Below are 24,954 nucleotides of genomic sequence, written 5' to 3'. Positions count from 1 at the left end.
TGCTTTATTTTCACGCATTTGCTGTAGGTTTGGGATGCTCCAGGGCCCCCAGATGTGCCAGCCCCGTGCCCACCAGGCCTCCCGCTCTGCGCCCTGACCGAGCCGGATCCAAGGCCTCCTGAAACCCAGCCCCTCAACCAGGCCTGGCTGAGGGGAAAGAGGGTCAGACAGAGTCCCCTGGCATCAGCACCACCCAGGCTGGGGCCCTGTGGGGGTACGTGAAGGCATGAGAACCACAGAGCGAGGGCTCACGACACCTGCCCAGCCCTGGCAGTGACCTGGCTGTCCCCTGAGGGGAAGCAGCGCGGGGCCCGGCTTCCTCTGAGATGGGTGGGGAGGCACATCCTTCAGGCCCGGGCTCTCCCCACTGCAGGCTTCGCCCGTGGGAGGAAGCCCAGAGGACCAGCCTCCTGGCCTGGAAGGGGCAGCATGGAGCGGACACTTCAGGGTGTCTCCTGACCTAAAGCTGCCCTTCAAATAACCCAGAAAGGTGGAAATTAAAGGAAAAGGGCAGAGATTAAAGGTCCCCAAAAGAAGCTACATTGCTGGCTGAGGGTCCAATGCAGCCATGTGGGGCCAGGGTCAGCCTTCCGCCTGTCTGTCCATCCATCCCAGGAGAACAGGCCGCAGCACACAGTGGAGTTTCCTCCGCACTGTGGTTAACTGAGGTGACCTTTAAGTAGGTTGTCAGAGCATTCTCGTTTGGGCGCCACTGTCCTATGTTGTTTTCTGCACACGTGGAGGCGCCAGCTGTGACCCCCCCTGCAGGTGGTTCCTGTGCCCTTCATCACAGGGCAGCCGAGGCCCAGGAGGGGGTGACAGTGGACTGCCGCCTCACCGTGTGCCAGAGCCCTTCTGAGTGTGTGGCTCCTCCCCGGGCCGCCACACGCAGCACCCAGCCCTCCTGGGCGCTGTGGATGGCAGCCACCCCATGTGACCGACAGGACGTGCAGGAGGAACACGGCGCAGCAGGTTGGAGGGCAAGGGGTCAGCGCCAGCCTCAGACTGCAGAAGCTGGCGCCCCCATGGGGCGGCCCCATTCCCTCCTGGGCCTGCACTGCCCGGCCCCCCGCCATCCCACAGTCAGCCATGTCCTGGTTTAAGTGCAAAATACACCTGGGATAATAGCATAAAATGTCTCAGGATTGATTTTTTATATCAATTACAGGTGGAAATGGTGATGTTCAGGGAATACTGGAGTTGGAATATATTATTAAAATTCTTTTTTTTTTTTTATTTTTTTTTACAAGTAAGCTCTATGCCCACCCGGGGCTTGACCTCATGACCCTGAGATCGAGAGACACAAGCTCCACCAACAGAGCCAGCCAGGAGCACCTCACCTTCTCCTTTTATATTTTCAGTGTTTAGAAAATTTAAAATCACATGTGTGGTTCACATATTTCTGCTGTGCACATTGGTGTCAACTGAGAAAGCAGCTGGCCAGACCAAAGGGCAGCCCCGGAGGCGCCTGGCTGCACCCCCAGCAGAGACACCGCGCCCGGACCCAACACCCAACTGGGGGCTCCCTCTGCTGTCCCCAAATTCCAAATGTAGGTGGGGCTAGGGTCACCACCCCAGACACATGGGGAGCATGCAGCCTGGACCCCTGAAAACAGGGGCTGCTCGTGTCTCTTTGGTTCAACAAGAAGATTAATTTGAAAGCTGTTTCAACTGGTTTTCAAACTGAATTAAATGTCTGGGCACACATCTCAGTGATTTTTTTTAAAGCTTTATTGATATAATACACACACCATAAAATCTACCCTTTTAAAGTGCACAACTCAGTGTTTTAGTATATTTAGGTATGAGAAAACATCACCACTGCCTAATTCCAGTACACGTCCATCACCCCAAGATGACTCGTACCCGTTAGCTGTTGCTCCCCACCCCCTTTGGCAACCACAAACCCACTTTGTCCCTTGGGGCTCGCCTGTGGTAGACATTCACGCACGTGGAATCCTACAATATGTGGTCTGCATCGGCTTCTCTTACCCAGCATGTTGTTTTCACACTCCGTCCACGTTGTAGCACCTGCTAGCACCTATTCTTTCCGTGGCTGAACAATGTTCCGTGGTACAAATGGGCCACACCCATCTGGGTTATTTCCACCTTGTGGCCGCTGTGGACAGGTGCACACAGGTGTTTCTGTGGATACACGCCGCCTTTTCTCCGGGGAATGGGCTGAGCTGGGCCAAGCCGAGCCGGGGAGCCGCCACACTGCATCCCGCCACAGCGCACGAAGGTCCCGATTTCCGCACACCCTTGCCAACACTGACCTGTTGGTGGCTGTCCCTGTTACTCTATCCGGCCCAGTGGGAGTGATTTTTAACTTACTCATTTAACTTAAGATTTGTTCCTTTCTTTAAAAATTAAGATCACCAATCTAAAACACAAGAAAGTAACTTTCCAGAGATACCGCGTGGGGGGGTGGGCCTCTCTGGAGCAGCTGCGGGGGTTTCCGGGCTGGAAGTGGTGGTTTTCTGCACACTCGCCACTGTGTGCACACTGTCAAGGGTCACTCTGGTTAAGCTAGTCGGCTTCGGCCCTGCATCACAGCTCAGGCAGGACAGCCCCTCCTGAGTCCTGCCTCCAGGATCCTTTCCCACAGGGTCCGGGCTGCGGCAGGGGAGGGGGCAGAGGGCAGAAGTCACTGGCCCCACCGTTCAGCTGGGCTTTCCAGCTCCCTGCCCGCTCTTGTGAGGGCCTCCCACTATCCAGAAATGGGGTAGAAATCATGTGAATGACGCATGGCTACTTAAAAACAACATAATGTCCCAGAGAAAAAGGACCTCACAATGTGGCATAAAGTTGCGTTTAACGAAAGCAGTCCTGCTACTGTGTGGGCCACAGGGCACCCCCAGCCCCGCCAGCACTGGGCGGGACACAGAGGACACACAGGCACCGGGGGGGCGGCAGGGGGTGCAGACCACCACTTCTACTTCCCATTTTATTTTTTTGTATTTGCTAAATATTATACAAGGAACACACTCCACTTAGAATTCACGAAGAAAAGAAAATCACAAATGATATTTTAAAAGTTAAAATTGGGGCGCCTGGGTGGCGCAGTCAGTTAAGCGTGGGACTTGTGGTTTCAGCTCAGGTCATGATCTCCGGGTGGTGGGATCAAGCCCCACGTCGGGCTCTGCACTGAGCACACAGTCGACGTGAGATTCTCTCTCCCTCTGTCCCTCCCACTTGTGCTCAGGTCCTTTCTCTCTCAAATAAAGAAATTTTAAAAATCTTTTTAAAAAATGTTAAAATAAGCTATGAGGAAACCTCAGCTTCGGAAAGGAGATGGGGCCACCTGCTCCATGAGCCCCACATGGGAAGCGACCCCTTCCCACTGGACACCAGGTACTCTGCTGTACAGCGGCCTCCCCAGAGCTCCCCACGGCTCCAGCTCTGCCCTCGCGATCAAGCCTGACCGCATTGACCTCTCATCAGTTACGTACTGCTGCCAAACGAATGTGGCCCCAAACTCAGTGGCCTAGAGCAGAACAATCTTTTATTGTCCTGTGCAGGGTCAGGGGTCAGGAACTGGAAGCGGCTTGACCGTGCGGTCCTGCCCAGGGTCTCTGGGGGTCGCAGCCAGAACGAGGCAGGGGCTGCATTGTCTCAAGGTTCTGCTGCGGCTGGGGGCCCGTGTTGGAGCCGGAGCGCTGGCCGGGCCGTGGGCCCAAGCAGGGCTGGGAGCAGCCCACCCACTGCATGGCTGGAACCCTACAGCCTGTTGGGTCTCTGATGCTCACCGCCTGCTCCAGTTCCCTGTTTCTTCTCAGGTCTGTTCAGATAGATTGGATTGCCAGGAAGTCATCCGATTTCTTGAGGAGGTTTTCCCATTTATGACCACAGTATCGGTGTGGACGTGGCAAATGTGTGGTTCTCTGCTCTTTAACACTGAACGTTGTTTACTTCTCTCTCGTTTTTCCTTAGTCTTGTCAGAAGTTTATTTCACTGATCTTTTTAAGAACTAGTTTTTGGTCTTACTAATTTTATACTTCCTGATTTAATTACCTAATTCATTAAGCTTTTCTCTTTATTAACTTCCTCTTCCTCCTTTCGGTTTCTTCCATTTGTTTTTTACTTTCTTGGGCACGATTTCCTTCCTTTTTGGCTAAATCTGGGCTTCCTTGGATTTGTGTGCTCCTTGTAGATATTCTGCTTCCTTCTGACCTCCAGAGCTGTTGTGCTGGTCTGGCAATAGAGTAAATGACCTGTTATTTCTCTCCAGAATCCCCTTAGCATCCAGGACTCACCCCTGCATGTTTCAAGGTGTCACCCACTTGCTCATTCATTCATTTCAGCAACGTACACTCTTCCCTTTTGCACTGGCTGTTTCATTGGATTCATCGGACGTAACATGATGCTGTGGGTCTGCTCTAAGGTACTAAGCTTGGCCCCCCTTCCCACTTTCCCCTGCAGACAGCAGCACACGCTGCAGAGAGCGCTCGGAGCGGCCACGGTGCAGGGCCAGACAGCTGTGGGACTGTCCTGTATCTGAATTTCCAATCCTGGCCCAGACAGACACCTGCTCGGAAGGGACCGCATGTAGAAATGAGCTCAGAGAGCAGTGGCAACACGTTCCTCCGTTTGAAACTGCAAGGCCAAGTAAGAGGGGCTGGCTTAGGTCTGCGAAGGCCGACTGGGTGGTGCCGCTCCAGTGCCCATGGATCAGGACTCCCATTTGCCCGGAGGATGAAGCCCTTGACCACCATGAAGTCCTGCAGGAGTGCGCTAAAATTTTCCCAGTTTTACAGTCTCAACTCTGAACCTTAAAGGAGATGAATCCTGAGCCGCTTCCTGTCTGCATGGCTGCCTTCCATGTCCTTCTGGTTTTCCTCTTCAAGATTTCCTGGGGTGGCAGAAGGTGAGGTCCTCAGTGCCCATGTCAACGGTCAGGAGCCTATGAAAGGCTGAAGTGGTGGGTTTCAGAGACATGGCTGACGGTGGGCGCCTCCTCAGTGAACCCTCCACGGAGGGGCTCCGTGACCCTGAATTAGACGCAGCCCCGGTTGGGGCCAGGTCTCAGGAAGCTGGTCTCCAACACCAAGCATTTTGATCACACCAAGGCTATTTTTATTTCCTGAGAGAAAAATCTTATTTTTATTTTATTTTTTCTTGGAAAGTTCCCGTTGTTTAGAAAGGGGGAAAAAACCCAACTTTTTGTATTGGGCTAAACCCAATTCCTGCCCATTTCTTTGACACCTGTGCTCCAGAACTAACCACGATTATTGCATCCCTTTAAAAATAAGTTCCAGCACTACGCTGACCGCTATCTGAGGCATGTTCTTACCTTCGGAAATGGTTCCCTTTTCTGGACTCTTCCACCGATGTAGGAACGGTGTGATCCACACCGTCTTCGCGGGCCTCCCCGGAATACCGACGTGGAGGAGGTGACCGCGGCAGGAGCCTGGGAGGCCTCCCTCAGGACAGCAGGTCACCCGTCTGCGAAGGCCGGCTTTAGATCGGCCACTCCAGATGCCTCAACACCTGCTTGGGAATAGATTTTAGCTCAGACAGAAGGAAGTCTTCTACGTTAACATTTAAGCAGTTGAATTTCAGAGCTGGACGAATCTTAGGCTCATTAATCATTTCAACCTTCAGGATATCTGTACAACAGAAAAACCTGTAATTGAGGGCGCCTGGGTGGCTCAGATGGTTAAGCGTCTGCCTTCGGCTCAGGTCATGATCCCAGAGTCCTGGGATCGAGTCCCGCATCAGGCTCCCTGCTCCTTGGGAGCCTGCTTCTCCCTCTGCCTCTCTCTCTCTCTCTCTGTCTTTCATGAATAAATAAAGAAAGAAAGAAAGAAAGAAAAACCTGTAATTGAAACCTTCTTTAAAAATTGTTTTAAACATTTGAGATAATTGGAGATACACATGCACTTCTAAGAGAAAACAGCTACGCCATATATGCTGCATCCAGTCCTCCAGACGTTACCGTAGTCAACATCACAACCGGGGCCTGACACGGATTCAGTCAAGACACCGGACAGTCTGCCCCACAGGACCCTTCGGTGTTGTCCTTTTGAGCATAATCTGTTAGTGGCCCCAAACAACCGCTAATCTGCTCTCCATTTATATAATTTTCAGATAGATGGATCAAAGTGTGCGACCTTTTCTCGCTCGGCATGCTCCATGAGGCCCACAAGCTGCTGCATCCCTTGTTCCGCGGAGTGTCTTGCACGGGCGGGCGCAGCCTGCTTACCCATTCCGATACTGCAGGACGTCTGGGGGTGTCTAGTTTAGGGTTATGAATAAGAGAGCTGCAGCACACAGAGTATACAGTGACCGGGACGGGGCTGCTTTCATCTTTTTATTATGGAAATAAAAAAGTTGGTACGAGAGCAGATGCTGCAGACGCCCCAGTGGTAATAAACAACAGGAGCCCAGGGCAGGCAGAGGGGACCCGGGGGAGGCCATGACCTGGAGGTCAGGCGCTAAGTGGGGAGGACAGGCCATGCCCAGGGCCCCCATGGCTCAGGAGGAGGTTGCTGGTGACCCCGACAAGCCTTTGGGTAAAGTGATGGCTGGAAGGCCGCCTAGAGCCGGTTCAGGAGAAGCATGACGGAAATGTGAAACAGGACAGCCACCTGGAACAAAGTTCAATGGAGTGACCCCATGAGCCAGCGACTCCACTCCTAGGTGTGTATGCAAGAGAACCGAAAACACGTCCACACAGAACTTGTAACAAATGTTCACGGAAGCATTTTTCGTGATAGCCAGAAAGTGGGAACTGCCCAAGTGCCCATGAGTGGAGGAATGGATGAACAAAACAGGGTCCATCCAGACAACGGAATGTTAGTCTCAAAAAGGAGCAAAACTCTGATATAGGCTACAACATGAATGTACCTCAAAAAAATGACGCTGAGTGAGAGAAGCCAGACACAAAGTGCACAGGCTGTGTGGTTCCATTTATATGCAACGTCCAGAAGAGGCAAATCTGTAGAGACGGGGATCAGTGGTTGGCAGGGGCTGGGACGGGGTGATGGGGCACGGCAGCAACGGCCATAAGCACCCTAGAGTTATCGGGGTTGGCTGTATAATACTGTGAAGAGGACAAAAACAGTGATCGGCACACTTTAAAAGTGAATTCGCCGCTACATGAATTACATCTCAATTTCTAAAAAGTACACAGCAAAAGTACTGGACACACTGAGAATTCTTTGAGGGAGTTTTGCTGCAAAGGGGAGTAAAGAAATGGGGGATGTGACCTTGGGGAGGGGTTAAGATGGGAAGAATCACAGTATGTTGATGGGCTGACCCTAGCGAGGGGAAATGAGGATGGGGTGGGAGAGGGGACAGGCAAGGTCCCGTCTGTGGGAGCAGGGGCGGTCTCAGGGAGGAGGCAGATCTGTGGGTGCAGACGCTGGGGGGGGTCCCTTCCAGCTGCTTCCATTTGATCTGGAAGCAGGTAGCCAGGTCCTGGACTGGGAGGCAGGACAGGGCAGAGTGGGGCTGAGGACAGAGGAGGAGTGAGGGAGTGGACCCACCTGAGGCTTGTGTTCAGGATGGAAAGACTGGGCACCTCGGCCGGGCTCCTCCAGCCCAGGTGAAGGGAACGGGACTGGAGGTGTGAGTGGTGAGGGGTGTCAGGTCGAAGGTTTGAGCTTCAAGGATGGGTAGGGTGTGGGGGGCTGCAGCTGTCGACACTGAGGAGCCCGAGGTGGGACCTAGGTGGGCTGGTGGGAGAGGCACTGAGGCGGTGGCCCCAGGGGCTGTGAAGGGCAGAGCAGAGCTGCAGGAATGACTCCGAGCAAACGCTGCAGGCAGGACGGGGAGTGGGAGGGCTGTCCGCATGGCGGATTCAGGAAGGACAGGGTCCCGCCGTGGCTACCCACCCACCTCCAGGCCAGTAGACCAGGAAACCCAGACCCCACCGGTGAGGAAGCAGGTCCTCAGGGGCAGAGGCTCACGGACATTTACTGAGGAAGCTGCCGGTGCCCTCCCAGGCGTGCCACAGGCGTGGGTCCTCCCAGGTCCACCAGGCCAGGACTCAGCACTCCTGTTCCTCAGGTAAGGAAGCCTGCAGGGTCAGAGAGCTGGCCCAGGTCACACAGGGAGGAGACAGAGGCCCTAAGTGAGCAGGGTGGCTCCCAGGTCCCAGGGCCCACAGGCCCAACCGGGGAAGGAGGATGGCCGACATGGAAGGCAAGCCAAGTCGCGAGTCACAGCTGAGCTCGGGCTCTGAGAGCCGTCGAGGAACAAGCCTCCCCTGGGTGTTCTCTCTGTAAATAGAGGAGCAGAGCCTGTCTGCAGGAGCATTTCCGGGGCTGCGTGCTGTGATGGTTCATTTTATGGTGCCCACATAGTTGGTCAAATAGTCACAGGTTGCTGGGAAAGTATTATTTATTTATTTATGGGGGGAAGGGAGGAACAGAGGGGCAGAGGGAGAGGAAGGGGGACTCCTGCCCAGCACGGACCCCAAGGTGGGGCTCCATCCCGCGACCCTGATCACCACCTGAGCGGAAACCAAGAGTTGGAGGCTTGACCAACTGAGCCACCCAGGCGCCGGGGACGTACTTTTTATGACATCGACACTGGCAGCAGTAGGCTCGTCTGAAGCGGATGACCCTTCCTAACACGGGAAGGGGACTGGAGGTGTGGGTGGTGAGGGGGCGTGGAAGGCCTGCCAGTCCAAGGGCAGGGGAATGTGCCCCCAGACGCAAGCGGCCGCGGGAGCTCCTCCCCGGGGCTCGTCCCGTCGGACCACCCCGCAGATTCCGGATTTGCCCGCCCCCACGACTGCTCACAACCAGTCTCCCCCTCTCTGTGCACCCGTTGGCGCTGTTTCTCCGGAGAACCTTGACTGGCCCGAGTGCTAAGGGCGTGACAGCAGGTAAGACACACACGGGGTGTCAGCAGGGACGAGGGCTGAGGGGGCAGGGGCCCCCGCAGCGACTCCGCACTTCCCGGAGGGGCTCCGGGCACCGGGGGGGGGGTGGGCAGACGCCACCCGGGGCTCCAGGGGCTTCTGCTTTCTCGGCGGAGGAGGTCCTCGGGGTCGCCGAGGTGTGCAGGGCACAGGGCGGGGCCTGCTTGCCCCAGGGGCGGGCCGGGGGCCGGGGGCCGGGTTAGTCCCGCGCGCCGAGCCCCCACCGGCGGCCCACAGCGGGACGGCCGACAGGCACGAGACGGACGGTCCCCACGAGTGTCACCAGCACCTCCCCACGTCCCGCGGGTGGGGCCCGGGACCCCCCCCCCCCACCGCTGGGCCTCTGCTAGCCCCGCGGAGGTGGAGCGCGGGCCCGCCGGCCGCTGGGTGCGGACCCCAGGACGCGCTCCGCGGTCCCAGCAGAGCCGGGCTGGCGGGGCCGGGGCGCCGGCGGGGGCCCTCGGGGCCGGCCAGGCCGCCAGCTCGCCACTGCCCTGCCCGGCTCCGCCCTACCCCCTGGTGTCCCCGGGGGGGGCCCCAAGCCCGCCCCACCTCGGCCCGCGCCCCGGCGGTCGCTCACCTGGGCCAGCGGGGCCCGCCCGGAACCCTGGCCCGGCCGCCGCAGCGGCGGGCCCGGACGGCTTTCCCCGCAGCACCGAGAGCCACACGGCCCGGGGCGATGCGAGCCGGGAAACGCGAGCTCCGGGAGCTCCCGGCGGAAGTCGGGATGGGCGCGGCAGAAGCGCGGGGAGGGGCGGGGCCGGATGTGGAGGGGCGGCCCCCGTGGGGGGCGGGGCCGTGTGGACGGAGCGGGGGCCGACTCGGGGAGGGGCGGGGCCGCCCGGCCGCCAGGGGGCGCCGTGGGCAGCAGGGGGCGTGGCGCACCTGCGGCTCGCGGACTCCGCGCGCTCCGAGGGCCAAGCGCCCCTTCGGCCTGGACCCCGGTGCCGGCCTCTAAGGGGGGCCCCCCATCCCCACGCCGGCCTCCGGACGCTGAAGCTCCTGCTCCGCGGCCCTCGCCCCCAGTCGTCCCGCCGGATCCCTCACGGGACCCCCGCCGCCGCCGGCCTCGCCCGCCGCGCTCCGGCCCGGAAGCCAGACTCGCGCCGCAGTCTGGCGGGTGTGCACGCCGCCATGCCCTCTCGGGGAGACCTGGTGCGCGACTGGCACCGGGGCGTGCAGGCTGTGGCGCGCGGGGACTGGGGCTGCGCCCTCCGCCTCTTCTCGGGCGACCCCGAGCCGCCCGCCAGGATGTGCTTCAACGTGGGCTGCGTGCACCTGCTGGCCGGGGACCCGGAGGCCGCGCTGCGGGTGAGCCAGGGGCCCGACAGCCCGGCGCCCAGGGTTGGTCGCAGAGACCCCACCCCTTGGGAAGGCTGTTCTCTGAGCCTGGGGCATCTTACCGTGCGATAAAGACCCAGCTGCAGGGGTGAGCCGGGGTCCCCGTCCTTCTTCCTGAGGGTCATCTGGAGATGTCCCCCCAGTGTTCTGCCTCAGTGAACACCGAAGGCAGGTGGGAGCTGTGTGGTCGGGGGACGCCACCCTGAACTCAGCGCGCATGATGGGGGGGCGGCCTCCCTCGCCCTCTCCTCGAGGTGATGACCATGTGCCAGACTCTGTGGTCACAGGGAAGGACTGGGGTGCTGCTGGCTCAAGTGCTCATCGTGCTAATACCTAGAAATAGGCTGGGCGCTGGGTCCTGCTTGCAAGGGGCTTGCCTGCCCCCCAAGGCGTAGAGTTCAGAGAGGGGACTTCACCAACCAGCTGTGGCGATGGGAAGGAGATGAGGTCTGTCTTGTTGGCACCAGACCCCAGATCTAAGTACTCATCTTTTCCCCAAAACAGAACCAAGAGCTCAAGACTGCACACCGGCTATAGCGCACTCAGCCCCTCTGCTGACAGGACCACTCTCTGCCCTTTAAACACTTTGTGTCCTTTAAAGTGATGCATGTTCCCCAGGTGCATACAAAATCCAGCAGCACCCTACTCATTTCTCCGGTCCCCAAATCTCTCCAACAGAAAGAACCAGGATCCGGCAGTTTTTGAGGCAATCAGTGGCAGCTACCTGGAAAATGACACAAGTGAAAAGAGAATTAGATGTAGGAGAGCATCAATGTCGTTATCTTGTAAAACTTGTAAAACCACGGGACTTGGGGGGGAGAGTGGGCAAAGGGTACAAGGGATCTCCTCTGTCATTTCTTGCATCTGCATATGAATCTACAATTCTTAGTAACAATTTCAGTTTTAAAGTGTTATCCAAGAAAGGGAATATAATCACCAGACACTAGGTAGCTCAGTCAATAGTAGATATAAGGCCAATCCATTTATCACTTATTCATAAACTGTGATTTAACTAGAGAAGGGACAGAGGTGGTGAGCAGAAGAATATGGTATTAAATTCTTTACCCTAAGAGAAGAGGGGGGACTGTCCAAAGTCAATAAAATTAAGTAATAATGGCATGGGCACATTAGTTGGAAATATGGAGATTTTTTAAAGCAGATGGAATGGCTACAATTATTGAAACTGTCTCTGAGGAGCAGGGCAGGGTGAGGAGGGGCGTAGGTAGGAAAGCAGTCTGTTGATAGGAACCCTACGTGACCTTGACTTGGCTGCTCTGTGTGGCCGGGTAGCAGACGAATGGATTTCTCTGGCACTGAGGGCCCCCACATCAATGCCTCCGTGTGTACCTTCAACCTTAGGTCGATCCCAGTTCTGCAATAAGCCCCCCAATTTGGCCAGATTTGTAAGACCATGATGCCCCTCCTATTACCCATGTTTAACTGATGGTTACTGTCCTCATTAGGAATAGTCGACCTCGTCTGAATGAAGTTTAGGGAAGAGCTGTACCTTACACACATACTAAGACTTTTGTGTTCTTGTTCTTTCTAATACTTTTTTAAAGATTTTATTTATTTATTTGAGAGAGAGAGAGAGAGCACGAGCAGGGGGGATGAGACAGAGGGAGAGGGAGAAGCAGACTCCCCGCTGAGCAGGGAGCCCGATGCGGGACTCGGTCCCAGGACGCCGGGATCATGACCTGAGCTCAAGGCAGATGCTTAACTGACTGAGCCACCCAGGCGCCCGTCTTTCTGATTCTAATAGATAAGAAGTGTCATTTTGTATGAACTATCAGAAATAGGATTTTAAAAAGACAAAAATCTCGTATAACTCCATGCCCCAGAGGTAACTATTATTAACGTGCTGGAGTGTTCCCTTCTGTTGTTTCCCCTGTCCTCATGGCAGACAGATTGGTTTATGACAACACCTCGCTGTGCTCTTTGCACTTCGGGAGCTCAGGCTGATTCTGGTCGTGGCACCAAGGAAAACTGAATGGTGATGCAGGTACCCAGGCGTGAGCTCTGGAGGCCCCTGGACTGGTGCGGGAAACTTCTATCTGCCGGTGGCTGTGCTGGGGTCCAATGGAATTCCTTGGCCCCCTGCCACTGGTCATCTGCCTGGACTGTGTCTGTGACACAGGGGTGATAGAATTGCAGACCTTGGCGATCCATGGGCATTTTTGTCCCCAGGCATTTGACCAAGCAGTGACCAAGGACACCTGCATGGCTGTTGGCTTCTTCCAGCGAGGAGTGGCCAACTTCCAGCTGGAGAGGTGAGCACAGGGATGCCTTGTTTCTTCTCTGACAGCTTTTTCTCTGCAAAGTCCATTCTTATGCTCCCCGCTCCCCCTCTCTCCCTATGGGTCACCTCCTCTTGCCAACCCCTCCTCTACAGCCCCAGGGAGGCCTGGAGAGGATACTGTGCTCATGCTGGAGCGGGACACAGAAGTGGTTGGGGTCCTCAATGCTCACCTGGGCTCTTTGCACTGTGGTCCTTCCCAGAGAAGGAAACATTCTGCAGGACAAGCTCATCTTCCCCCTGCCCCACCTAGCCCCCAGGACAAGCCCAGCAGATGGCCCCATGCCAAGCAGGCAGACTCTGGGGGCAACCTCCTCCTCACATGGGTCCAGAAGCCTGCCTGGGGGAGATGGGGATTCCAGTGGAGGCTGAGGAGCTTCCAGCAGGTCTCTGCAGAGGGAGGCCCACAGGCGATGGGGGTCCTGAGAAGCAGGAGGGAAATGCTCAGGGCACTCTACACAGCCAGGGGTGGAAGAGGGCCTGGGGTGCAGACAGGGGCCCCAGTCAGGGGAGTGAGATTTCCAGAAGGCAGAGCTGGATCAGAGCTGACATCACCTCACACCCCAGGCATGGTACCCCCTCTACCTCCCACAGCCACGTCTGTATGTCAATCCCTTGACCCATTGGTTGGGACTTGAGTGCCTACCATGTGCTAGGACCTGGGTGGCCACCACTGCTCCCTAGCAGGAGTCCCTGGAGATGGGGGCAGGGGAGGCTGGGGCAGGGCTTGGAGCCTTTCCCTAAAGCCACTGAGAACACCCCCCTAATCCCCCACTGCCCACAGGTTCCAGGAGGCCCTGTCCGACTTCTGGCTGGCCCTGGCACAGCTAAGGGATAACGCCACCATTGACTATACGCAGCTGGGCCTGCGGTTCAAGCTGAAGGCCTGGGAGGTGAGCTTGCACCAGACTTGTACGGGGAGCTGGCCTCCAAGAGGTGGGGCCAGCTGGGGGCCCTGGAGGTGCTGTCTGTGGGTGGATGGCCCGGGAGCCCCTTCAGGCCCCGTCCTCTGGGACCCACTGTCTTGTTACTGCCACAGGTGGGGTCATGTTGACTGATCTGCTCCCTCACGCCTGAGACGCCCTGCTACCCCTCCTGGCCACACTTTCACCCCAAGGAAGCTTAGGGGCAGAAGAGGTGGAAGGCCACCAGGAGAAGGGCAGGGGAGGGTCAGAGTCAGCAGAGAGAGGCAGGTGGGGTCAGAAGGAATACAGCTTGGCTGTGAGCCCCCCCCCCCAGCCTCTCCTTGTGGCTGACACCAAGGGAGGGGAATCGAGAGGACACCCCCAGCACTCCCGGAAACATGCCGCCTGGAGCCTTCTCCAAGCAGCCTGTGTTGCAGTCAACAAATCAGGGGAAAGTCCCACCGGGTGGGCTCCACGGCCCGCCTGGGTCCCCTGGCCCAGGGCACCCAACAGTGCAGGGCAGGGCATGGGGCGTTGGCCTGGCAGTGACCCCTACCCAGCCGTGTGACAGCATCTCCAGAGGGTGGCCAGCTGGCTCTGGGAGTGTGGGGTCACCTGGCAGGCCATGGGGACGGAGGGCCGCGGGAAGAACGGGTTGGTTTCTCTTGACATAGGGCCAAGCTGGGCAAGCAGTTGCTGCCTTTGCAGCAGCCGAGGGGTCAGCGGGCAGTGTCGGCTCCCAGGAGCACCGGGCAACTTCGCTTCTGCCCTCAGCACGTCCCTCTGGCGACAGCCTTAACCCGACCCAACCTGTCTGTCCAAACGTCTTTTCACACGGGGTTGGGCGTGAGGAAGGGCACAGGACAGAGGAAGGGGTTCCTTGGACAGCACCCCAGAGCAGGGCACTGAGCAGGGCAGCACACAGTCGAAGGGGCTGCAAAAGGGGTCAGGCCAGATGCAGAATGGGGGTGAGGCGGGCGGAGAGGATGCTCCCAGAGCTCGGAAATCTGCCCCTGATGTTCGGAGCAGAGAAGCGCCAGAGCGATGAACCGGTGCAGCTGCGGGGTCTGGAGAGTGAGGCCTGCCCGGCAGAGCCACTGAGCCAGGCAGGCTCCGCTTCAGGCTGGGCACCCAGAAGAGCCCTCGGGGGCTGTGCCTGAGGCGCGACGTGTTCGGGGTCGGGGCTGGGGGCGGGGCCAGGAGAGGCGCCAGGGGCGGGGCCAGGAGGGGGGTAAGAGAAGGGACTGGAGGTGGGGCCAGGAGAGGGGACTGGCGGTGGGACCAGGAGAAGGGTTGGAGGCGGGGCCGGAGACGGGCCGGGGGCGGGACTAGAGGCGGGGCCAGGAGAGTGGTCCAGGAAGGTACCGGAGGTGGTGCCAGGGGCGGGGCTGGGGGCGGGGCCAGGAGAGGGACCTGGTGCGGGCCTGGGGTGGAATCCGGATCAGAGGCAGGGGAGGCGTGGGGAGCAAAGGGGGAGGTTGAGGCCTGAAGGGCTGCTCTGGGGATGGGACCAGGGGTGAGGCCAGAGGAGGGGAGATAAGTGAGGTAGGAGGCTGTCATCTCTCACCTCGCTCCCAGGTGCTCTTCAACGTGGGGGCAGCACAGTGCCGGCTAGGACTCTGGGCTGAGGCCACCCGCAGCCTAGAGGAGGCCCTGTCGAAGGGGCCGGAAGGGGCCGGCGACCTGCACGCCGCCCTGGACCAACTGCAGGTGAGGGGTGGGCAGGTGGAGAGCAGGCCGGCCCCACCCCCGGGTGCTGTTGGGCCCACAGCCCACAGTCCAGGCCCCCCAAGACCAACTCTGTGAGATGAAGAAATTTCTAGAGGGAGGTGGCCGGTGTGCCCTGGTGTCGGGCTGGGAAAGGACTTCCCAGGGCCTGTGAGAAGTGGGCGGAGGGTCCCTGAGGCCACAGCCCTGGTTAGATGCTCAGGTCTGCATTGGCCGGACCCCCTCCAGAAACAGGCCCACCTGCAGCCTCGGCAGGTCCCCAGGGGTGAGGTGTTCCGGCCCCACAGGCGGCACCTGGAGCATCTGGAACCAGTGGATTTCCTAGGCAAGGCCAAGGTAAGGGGGCAGCGGCTCACTTCCTGCGGCCCCCGGGCTCGGGGGCCTTCAGCAGCCGCAGGTGCTGAGCTCACAGGGGCCCCTGTCGTTAGAAAGGCTTTGGTAGGTGGGTGGAGAGTGGGCACGAGGCCACCCCCAAACTGCAGAGTGCCTGAGCTTCCTGGGTCAGGGGCAGTGTCTCCAAGTGGAGTTCACAGATTCTGGGCTCTTGGAACCAGGAGGCAGAACCCACCAGAAGCTGGCTGAGGAGGAGGGGTCTCATGACTTTTTGGCAGGGATCCCCAAGGCAGTGCTGTCCCCGCCCGCCTCTACCTCAGCCATGCTCTTCTGGCCTCAGCACCTCCCTGTATTTTTCTCTCTCCTTATCTCCCTGCATCTCTGCCCCAGAGAGGGAGATCCCAAGGAGGCCCCGGGGTAGGCTGGCCTGGGCCCTGCAGCATCACCAAAGTCCCAGAACATTGGGGAGCGGGGGTGGAGTGCAGAGAAGTAACTCCTCTGTGCACAAAGGAAAATTTGCTTGGGTTTCAAGCTGGTGGCCCTTGGCTTAACCCCAGCACCCACCAAGGTCACTGAGGGCCGGCACGCTGTGTGTGACCAGGTACAGGGCTGGTGAGGTCACATGCCCCAAACACCTCATCTTTGCAAACGTCTGCTGGCAGGGGCCAGGCGGCTCTGAGCTGCATTAAACTGAATTTAGAGTTTGTTTATCACAGTATAAGACTTCTAAGAAATAAAAATATTTCAAAAGTTGTATTAAAAATAATTTAGAACTGTCAACACAGATGTTTTCCTTTATCAGACATATTTTTCCTACCTTCTAGCCCCCACCATGGCGCTTTTGCAGCCTTGGGTCAGGCGTGGGCAGCCCCCACATGGCAGATGGGACACTCAGGCGTGCGGGGTGGGCAGCAGGGGCTGGGAGCGGACATCACAGGATCCCTGACTCTGCTGTCTCCTGCTGTCCCTCACCAGGTGGTAGCCTCTGCCATCCCCGAAGACCAGCACGAGGGCACCCAGCCTCAGCAGCCCCAGGTGTGTGGGTAGCCTTCCAGCCAGCCCAGACTTCTGTGATTTTGCAGGCCTGAGCATTTCAGACCTTTTTACTGTGAAGGGAGGAAAGTGCTCTGAACCCTCCCTCGGGGCTCCCCAACCTTGCTCTGATCTGAACTTGGGAGTGGCAGGCCTATTCTGTGTGAGAGTCTTGCCTGGGGTAGCAGGGGGCGGGGACAATGCTGGGCCTCCCTGCCCTGACACTCACCCACAGGGATCTGCCTCCTGACAGAAGATGTCATTCTGTACCCATAGGTTCGGGATGCCGATGGTGAAGGCAGACCTGGAGCTGCCCCACGGTAGGAAGGAGTGGGTCTCCCCTCTGCATGCTGGTTTCTCCTCTTGGGGCAGAGGCCTTGGTGTGAGGCCTGCATCGCAGCCCCTGAGGCCAGGGAAGAGGTGTCTAGCCTCTCTCAGCCCTGCCCGTGCCCCCTTTGTCCGGATGCCCAGGGCTTACACTGTCCTGAGCCCATCCTGCTCGTGAGGAAGAGCCCTGTACCCCATTCTCATAGAAGCAGCATCCAAGCCTCAGTGGGCACCAGAGGGGAGTTGAGACTTCAGGTCACCATGACTCCCAAGTAGCACCGAGGCTCGGAGCCAAGGTGCCCAAGGAGGGTGCTGGCTGGGTTGTGGGCTGACGTGATTACTCCTCTGGCATTGCCAGACTGGACCCTCACTGGTGGGGCTGTCCCAACTCGAGAGAGGGGATGCTGCTCAAGGTTGCACAGGTTGTAGGGACATAGAGCAGTTCCCCGCCCAGGGCCTGCTCTGCGCTGCCCCTCTTCTCCACACTTGGTGTTCTCTCAGGCTGTGTTGGGAGGGGAACAAGTTGGGCAAGTCCTGGGAATGAGGGCTCCCCCCCGCCCCCCAGGGCTGGAGACTCAGGCCCCTGCAGCACTGCCACCCCCTGTGGTCCCAGGATGCCCCTTGAGGCAGAGACAGAGGTTGGCTCTGGACAGGTGGCGCAGGTCATCTATGATGAGCGGGTGAGTGAGCCCGGGCTGGGGTTGGGGGGACAGGGGCCACAGTGCTGGGAGGATACCCCCCACCAGGCTGAGCATGGGGACCAGCAGCCACAGCCAGGCACTGTGAGGGTCTCAGGGCAGGGCAGGTGGCTTCCTCTGTCAGGGCAGAGACAGAGCTGGAGCCAGCCACAGTGGCTGGACGCCAGGGTTGGGGAGCTTGCTGATGCTCACTGGTGCACAGACAGGAGTCCAGTGGTCCTCCCCACGCCCCTGGACTGCAGCCTGGGCTTCTGTACCATTCAGCCACCTAGCCTGCCTTCCTGGATACAGGCTTCTCCCAGGCAGAGGCCCCCAGGAGGGTGTGGCTGGCCACCACCCAGGACCAGCGCCCGGAGAGGGGTCGCCCATGCACAGAGAAGGTGGTTGAACTTAACATGCAGTTTATCCAAGGACTCGATAAGAAAACACAGTCCCTCCCCTTTCATAGATGTTCCATTAACTCAAGGTAAACAAACCTGTGCCCTGAAAAGCAATTGTTCTCTGTCATGACTGAGCTTTATTAAATCCCCACAGGTTAAGGATGCCTTTACTAGGTTCGTACATTGAGGGTTTAGGTCCTTGACCCTCCTGACATAATAGCAAACAACTTCTGAAGGGCTTTAACCAGCTAGAAAATCTGATACGGTCCAAACACTTCATTTATAGCCAAACTTCCCAACCACCACCCCCGCCCCTGCCCCTTGAAGCCAGAATCTGAGTCAGGATCGTCTGGATCCCGGGGCCCCTCTGGGAGGTTCCGCTGCCCCTCTCACACCTCCTACATGGGGTGAAGTCCAGCTGGCCCCTGGCCTGGGTCCTCAGCCTCCAGGGTCACCGGGGACCCCCAGCTGGAGCTCCCGTCTCATAGTGCTTGGTGGTGGCAGTCGGGGGCATGACAGATTCTTCCCCACCGATGTAAGGCAGGCTGAGTATGGTCTCCAGGCCCATAGGGACCTGGTTCATGCCCTGAATACACCCCACACGGGTTGTATTTATGGCTTCCTGCTGATCAGCTGGCTCCCTGGCCATAAACCTCACCGCTGGGTCTGCTGCAACAAGCCCCAGGCCAGGGAAAGCTGCCCCATCCTCAGGGCCCCCCTCCCTGGCCCTTGCTCCCAGCCTGTGGCTTTTCCTGCAGAGGCCCCGTGTGGAGCAAGTTGGCAAACAGGTTCCTCCAGGTAAGGACATACTGAGCTACAGGTGGTGGGCAGAGGCTCTCGGTGGTGGGAGTCCTGGGCAGGCGTCTGGGGGTGCTGGGAGCGGCCTCTTTGCCCCCGAGGGAGGCGGCTGGCTACCTTGGGCCTCCCAGCGGGCATGTGGTGCCAACGGCTACTCTACCCCAAAATGTCCCAGTTTGGGGCTGGTGGCCACCTGAGTCTCTGCTCTGTTCTGTCACCCTCCACAGGGCCGCTCGTGGCAGGGGGGCCGGACCCCAGCCCTTTGGAGGATCCCTTGGGTGCTGGGGTAAGAGGCACTGGCCTGCATGTCACCCCCACTCTTCAGGGATTTGGGGCCCTCCTGGGGGCCCCAGCTGATAGAGACTTCCAAGCCTGGAGCCCCAGCCCCTCCCGCCCTCTTTGCTCGAAGGCCACCCCAGCCGGGCCCTGGGCATACAGATGTGGGGCTTCATGACTGACCACTGCCTTTCTGCCCTGACCCAGGGAGTGGCTGTGGGGGACCCTGCGTCCTCGGTGACCGTCACAGTGCAGTGTGCCTTCACCCTGGCCCTGAAGGTCCCGAGAGGAGCTGGCCTCTCCAGCCTGCGGAGCCTGCTGAGCCAAGCACTGCCTCGCCAGGCCCAGTGTGGGCAGCTCAGGTGAGTGGGTGGGAGGTGGGGCAGGACTGCAGAGGGCAGAGGGCAGTGCCCCGCCAGAAGCACCCCCTGCCCCCTCGACACCACTCTGAGGAGTCTCTTTGCAGTTACCGAGACCCCAGCAACAAGGGGCGCTGGGTCCCCCTCCCCGGGGAGGAGGCACTGCAGAGGGCCTGGCGGGACGCGGCAGCCAGCCCGGGGGTCCTGCAGCTCCAGTGCCGGGTAAGCCTCAGGATTGCATGGGTGTGGGTCTCAGTGTGGGGCACGGGGGACCCTGGGGCCCTTCTCCAGCCCTGCAGCCCTGTAGCCCCCCTTCCCGCCATAGGGAGCAGGTGGCCGACCTGCCCTCTGCCAGGTGGTGGCCCAGCACAGCTACTCTGCCCGGGGGCCTGAGGACCTGGCCTTGCAGCAGGGGGATGTCGTGGACGTCCTGTGTGAAGGTCAGTGGGCCTCTGGGGCACAAGGGGCTTCTGTGAGCAGACCTTGCTTGGTGTGCTCTGAGGAACCCTGACTCCCCTTGCATGCAGTGGACCAGGCATGGCTGGAGGGTCACTGTGATGGCCGCATCGGCATTTTCCCTAAGTGCTTTGTGGTCCCAGCTGGACAGTATGTGTGAGGAGCCTGAGACCCCCACCCGGTGCCCCGCCCAGCCCAAACCCAGTGAAGAAATCAGCCCTAAGACGTCCCGTGGCAAGGAGGGTGTTAATAAAGCAGTCTTCCCCCCACGAAGGTGTGGTCTGTATTCTGGGCTTGTACACTTGGAGGGCCTGGCGGAGGCTTCGAGGGTGGGGGTGGGGCTGCCACTCCAGGGGAAGCCCGGAGTCCGGATCCTGGATCCCGACGCCCGGGGACCAGCTGGGCCTCTGCCCAGCCTTCTCCTAGAGACCCCCAGGGCCCCACTGCCAGCGTCTCCCAGGGAGCCACAGCCCCTCTTGCTTGGGCAGTCACTCCCACTTCCAGGCTGGACCGGGCCCCACGTCCCACAGCACCTCGGTCACACAGCCCTGGAGTGGTGCAGGGAGTGAGTCACCCGCCCCCCTGGGAAGCGTGGTGGAGAAGGGGACCCGGAGGGCCTGGGGTGAGGAGAGCCACCCCGGGGGCCGAGTGGGGCCATCTGCCCACGGGGCCGGAGCCCTCAGGACAGGGAGCCCCGACAGGGCTCAGGAGCTCAGGAAGGCTCTGGCCGGCACAGCCGTCCAGCCTGGGGCAGCCCAGCTTAGCCCCGGGGCCGCAGGAGGTGGACTGCCACAGCCCCAAGAGTAGCCAGGAGAGTCAGCCCCGCAAAGACGACCCCAGCCGCCCAGATGCCGTAGCTCTGCGCCCGCCACCGGGCAGGCACCTCGGCCGGGATCACGCCGGTCAGGTTCAGCATGTAGCCCAGCGTCCAGCCAATGTCAGTGCCACCGGCCTGTGGGACACGTGGCCTGGTCAGGGCTATGGGCAGCTGCCGCGGGGCCACTGACCCCCCATTGCCCCAGGCCAGATGGCCAGGCCCTGGGAGGTGGTCACCTGCTTGTGGAACTCGATGTCGGGCCAGGTCTCCTCCCTGAACCCGTAGCCCTCGCGCAGCAGTGTGAGTATATACAGGCCTGAGGCACAGTAGTCCTGCAGCCAGCGGTCCTGCCCTGGTGAGCTCGCCTCCACCTGGGGGCCCGGGAGGTGAGGAGCCAGGTGACGCCCCCTCTCCTGGCCCCCCCGGAGGCTGCTCCCACCCACGGATGCGGCCCTGGGTCTCCTGCCTGGAGCGGGATGGCCAAGGGGCTGTCTTCCCTTCCCTGGGCAGCCCCCCAGCCCTGCTGGCCACACGGCCCAGGATGCGGGCCCCCCAAGTGCCTGCTTGCTGCAGCCCAGAGAGCTGGGGAAGCTCTGGTGGGGAAAGGTGGCCCCAGGATCCACGCACCTGCTTCCAGGGTCTCTGGCAGAACTCCCAGACAGTGGCGTTGACGGTGGCTAGCGGCTGCTTGGAGGTGAGGTTCAGGAAGTAGAAGGTGTAGTAGAAGTTGGAGAAGGCCTGGGGGAGGGGGAAGTAAGATGGGCGTGCCTGCACTGGGGCGATGCCCAGGTGGGCCCGGGTCAGAGTAGCTCCAGCACGGACCAGGCAAAGGCCTCCCCCCAACACACACACACACGGGGACCCAGAGTCCCCAAGACACCACGTGTCCAGGGCTCATCCTGGGCCCACCTGGCATCGGGCCCTTGGGGCTCCAGAAGGAGGCTGGGCCCCCGGGGAGGGCAGTGTAGAGTGCTCACATAGAACCGGCCCCGCACGGGGGGCTGGTAGACCCCATCGAAGGCACAGTGTCTTCGGCCCTCACAGCTGGAGAAGTTGAAGAGGCCCCGGATGGCAGAGACGCAGGCCCCAGGGTTCCCTGTTCCTTCTACCGTGAGATTCCAGGCCAGGTCTGGAGGGGGTGTGGTGTGGACACAGGGTGACTCATACAGGGTGGCCGGGGACAGCGTGGTCCAGTAGCCGCTGTGGTAGCATGGATGGCGGACCAGGGGGCCGGGGCTGCTCTGCAAGAGGACAGGGAGGTGGCCTTGAGTCCAGCACAGGGCCACAGGCCATCCCATTGCACCTCGGCCTCCTCTGCGGGCAAGCCAACCTCCACCAGCCGAGCCAGGAGTCTGGTCAGCATCTGGTCACGCCCGAAACAGAGGTAGCTGTGGGTGTAGACCCTGTGCTCAGAGCCGTAGAGGCGGAAGGTGGCCTGAGTGCTCTTGTCCAGTATGGGGCCTCCAGGCACAAAGGTGATCTGGGTGGAGGCTCCACCCATGTCCAGGGCACCCACCAGGGTCCCCTCCAGAGGCCGGATCCATTCTCCAGAGAAGGAGTACTGAGGACAGACAGGCAGCACTGAGTCCTGGAACCAGCCACATGGACCCACAGCCCCTGGTCATCCAACCCCCACCCTGGGGCTGCCCGTGGCACCTTGATCAGCATGCCCAGGACATAGTTGATGGTAATCCAACCCAAGGCACCTTCATCCTGCCCAGCCAGGAGCTCAGCACCCCAAAAGTCCAGGGGAGCCTGGCCCAGGACCCGGCTGACTGCCGCAAAGATGTCTCCTGCCTGAGAGCTGTTCTTCTGGCTGGGCAGAAAGGACCAGCAGCCAAAGCTGGTAGGAAACCCACAGCCACCCCACCCTGCCCACCTGCCCAAGGCGTCCATGCCGCGGTTCTCAGGGCTGCTCCTCGCAGACATGCCTCAGGGCCCAAGCCAGCCCACCTCACCTGAGCAGCCTCATGCCGGCCGTGGCCCCCAGGAACATGGGGGTTTCCTGATGCCGTGCCTCCGGGATCAGGGCCAGCGCCTCCTCCAGGCAGCCCTGCAGGCTCTCACCAGCCTGTGCAGGATTGGAGGCATAGGAGGAGATTCCAGGCCCTGAAACACAGCACCCAGGACAAGGCTGCAGGCCTGAAGGCCGGCAGGGCTGGGAGGGCCTGCGGTGGCTTGGATAGAGTCGCCCCAGGAGATATGTCCACGTCCTCACCACTGGGATCTTTGAGTGGGATCTTATTTGGAAAAAGGTTCTCTGCAGATGTAATTAAGGTAAGGATCTTAAGATGAGATCATCCTGGATTCCCCGGGCGGGCCCTACGTTCCATGGCCCATTTCCTTTAAGGGAGAAGAGAGGAGGGGGGAGGGGTCGAGAGGCAGGAGGAAGAAGGGCCACGTGACACTGGAGGAAGCGGTTGGACCGATGGGACCGCAAGCCCGGGAAGGCCGGGAGCCTCCGGAAGATGGAAGAGGCAGGCAGGGCCGGGCGGGGCTGTGCCAGTCTCTGCAGACGAACCTGGGCCCTGGTCCAACCGCCCTGGTTGGCTGTGCCACCGTGCGTCATTCATTCAACCTCTCTGAGCCACTTTTCCTTTCGGATCATTTGCTGATTTGCTGAAGGAAATCCCACCTCGCCCCCGCTGCGCCACCTCCCTAACCTCCACCCAGCCGGGAATCCCAGCCCGACAGCCGACCGCGGCAGCCACGCCCGCCCACCGTTGGCGTACTGACCTTTCACCCGGCAGGCCAGGGCCTGGCTGACCACACCTGTGCTGTTCTCCTTGCCTGCCGGCCACCGGTACACGAAGAGGGATGTGTGGGAGGACCCGGCGTCAAACACAATCCCAAACTGAGAGTGACAGCAGCGTCAGGAGGCCGGGGGCCCGCACACCATCGGCCTGGCCCAACCGCGCGGGTCTAGGGGCCTACCTTGGTGTCTGCAGGCAGGAGGACACTGGTGGCCTCCACCAGGAGGAGAACGAGCATGGTGAGGCCTGAGGCCGCTGCGGCCCCTAGCAGGGCCGTGAGGACCCGCTTCTTCCAGGTCAGCCCCATGAGGGCAGGGCAGGGCTGGCGGCTGCAGGGGGGCAGCGGTGGGCACCCAGACTCCCTTTGCTGCAGACACTGCCGCCCTGGAGAGTCACCCCGTCCTCGCTGGGGCTCAGCACACCCCGGCTGGGTCAGTGGGCAGGGCCACAGACCCTGCCATGGGGAGCCAGGCCTGCCCAGGGTGTCGTGGGCATCGGAGGGGGGGGCCCCAGGGCCCAGGAGGGCTCGTTGCAACAGGGCTAGCCTGAGACACACAGTGCTGACAGCAACGGGGTCCAGAAGAGCCCCACCCTCATGCCGCGTCGGGGACCAGCTGTGCCCCACCATGCTATCCAGGCAGCCCTGCTTCCCCCACCCTCCCAGGAAAAGGAGCCCCGGCCCTGCAGGTCAGCTCCAGGCTGAGGTCGGGGGACCCAGGACCCTACCTCTGCTGCCAGCCTGCCTCCCGCACCCCAGGCCCCTCCCAGGGCCGTGTTTCCTCTCTGGGAGCCCTGAGGTCAGGCCCGAGCCAGGTGGGGACAGGTGACCAGCTGGCTATCTAGTTCCTGCCAGGCAGCCTCACGTGTACGCTAATGAGTGAGGTCAGCAGGGCCCCGAGAAGCACGTTTTCTTGATGAAAGGACCTTGAGGTCAGGGAGTTCTTAACAAAGACGTTGGTTTCTATTTGAAAACCCAACCTCTGGTTTCTCTGATCTGATTTTGAAACTTTTTGTTGGCTCCAGACAGCCCCTGGGCATCTGGCCGAGGCTGAGCCAGGAATGCAATCGGCACAGGGCCCAGGTGCCCAGCTCAGTGGCCTCAGTCCCTGCAGGGCCTGCTCCAGGCCCCAAACAGCCCCGCACCAGGCCATGCGCAGAGCACCGCCAGGAGTCTCGGCCCGGCTGGCGCCACCGCCCAAAGGAGACTACGATTCCTGTGATTTTGTATCGCACCGTGAACCTCACAAAAATGCAACAAATGCAGGCAATTTCCCACTGAGTGATGACACAACTATCCCACGGGGGGCATGGGACAGGCTGTACCCAGAGGATTGCTGACCTGTTTGAGCCAGTCAGTCCAGGCCCACAGGGGACCCAGCCTGGGCCCCCAACCAGCACCCAGGTCACAGGCAGGGCCCAGGGACACTGGAACCCCACCTCATAACCCCACCCCTAAGCAATATAGCATTCTGAGACCCCCCAGCCTGGGCCCCCAGTAGGTGGGCAAAAGGATGGGCAGACTCTCCCATGGTCAGAACACCCCCTTCAGAACTGGTCAGCACCCCCAGACCAGGACAGCCCCC

General features: G+C 60.0%; 3 protein-coding genes across 5 annotated transcripts in view; 1 reads left to right on the top strand and 2 right to left on the bottom strand.

Annotated features, from left to right (window-relative positions):
* EXD3 (exonuclease 3'-5' domain containing 3) overlaps window positions 1-9,582 on the bottom strand; it is a 76,984-nt gene extending 67,402 nt beyond the window's left edge. The window contains 2 exon segments of the mRNA XM_073890031.1: window positions 5,294-5,490; window positions 9,453-9,582. The gene's annotated coding sequence lies outside the window, so the exon portion shown is untranslated.
* A 197-nt stretch (window positions 9,583-9,779) lies between these two features.
* Window positions 9,780-20,070, top strand: NOXA1 (NADPH oxidase activator 1). 3 transcript variants are annotated; one of them, XM_025864849.2, is made up of 14 exons: window positions 9,784-10,183; window positions 12,401-12,483; window positions 13,294-13,402; window positions 14,993-15,124; window positions 15,371-15,478; window positions 16,451-16,510; window positions 16,784-16,827; window positions 17,400-17,514; window positions 18,671-18,710; window positions 18,938-18,996; window positions 19,194-19,348; window positions 19,453-19,567; window positions 19,671-19,785; window positions 19,873-20,070. In XM_025864849.2, the coding sequence occupies exons 1-14, from the start codon at window positions 10,007-10,009 to the stop codon at window positions 19,959-19,961; spliced, it is 1,401 nt and encodes a 466-aa protein (XP_025720634.1). In that variant the 5' UTR covers window positions 9,784-10,006; the 3' UTR covers window positions 19,962-20,070. The 3 variants fall into 3 exon arrangements, with proteins under 3 accessions (XP_073746142.1, XP_073746143.1, XP_025720634.1); XM_073890041.1 differs by lacking the exon at window positions 18,938-18,996 and having other exon boundaries at window positions 9,780-10,183; window positions 18,671-18,700; window positions 19,266-19,348; XM_073890042.1 differs by lacking the exons at window positions 18,671-18,710; window positions 18,938-18,996 and having other exon boundaries at window positions 9,780-10,183; window positions 19,266-19,348.
* Window position 20,071: 1 nt separating this feature from the next.
* Window positions 20,072-24,954, bottom strand: part of ENTPD8 (ectonucleoside triphosphate diphosphohydrolase 8) — a 5,491-nt gene continuing 608 nt past the window's right edge. Inside the window, exons 2-10 of the mRNA XM_025864852.2 lie at window positions 23,553-23,777; window positions 23,355-23,472; window positions 22,577-22,727; window positions 22,275-22,434; window positions 21,949-22,179; window positions 21,596-21,859; window positions 21,246-21,356; window positions 20,855-20,989; window positions 20,072-20,753 (exon numbers count right to left, since the gene is read on the bottom strand). Coding sequence (XP_025720637.1) covers window positions 20,562-20,753; window positions 20,855-20,989; window positions 21,246-21,356; window positions 21,596-21,859; window positions 21,949-22,179; window positions 22,275-22,434; window positions 22,577-22,727; window positions 23,355-23,472; window positions 23,553-23,678 — 1,488 coding nt within the window. The 5' untranslated portion in view covers window positions 23,679-23,777 and the 3' untranslated portion in view covers window positions 20,072-20,561. The remainder of the gene's footprint in view (window positions 20,754-20,854; window positions 20,990-21,245; window positions 21,357-21,595; window positions 21,860-21,948; window positions 22,180-22,274; window positions 22,435-22,576; window positions 22,728-23,354; window positions 23,473-23,552; window positions 23,778-24,954) is intronic.

This window comes from Callorhinus ursinus, unplaced genomic scaffold, assembly GCF_003265705.2.
Source record: "Callorhinus ursinus isolate GAN/ISIS: 27379988/994484 unplaced genomic scaffold, GSC_fseal_2.0 scaffold125, whole genome shotgun sequence".
Lineage (NCBI taxonomy): Eukaryota > Metazoa > Chordata > Mammalia > Carnivora > Otariidae > Callorhinus > Callorhinus ursinus.
Note: the sequence above shows the minus strand (reverse complement) of the source record. Positions and strands in the feature narration are given on the sequence as shown.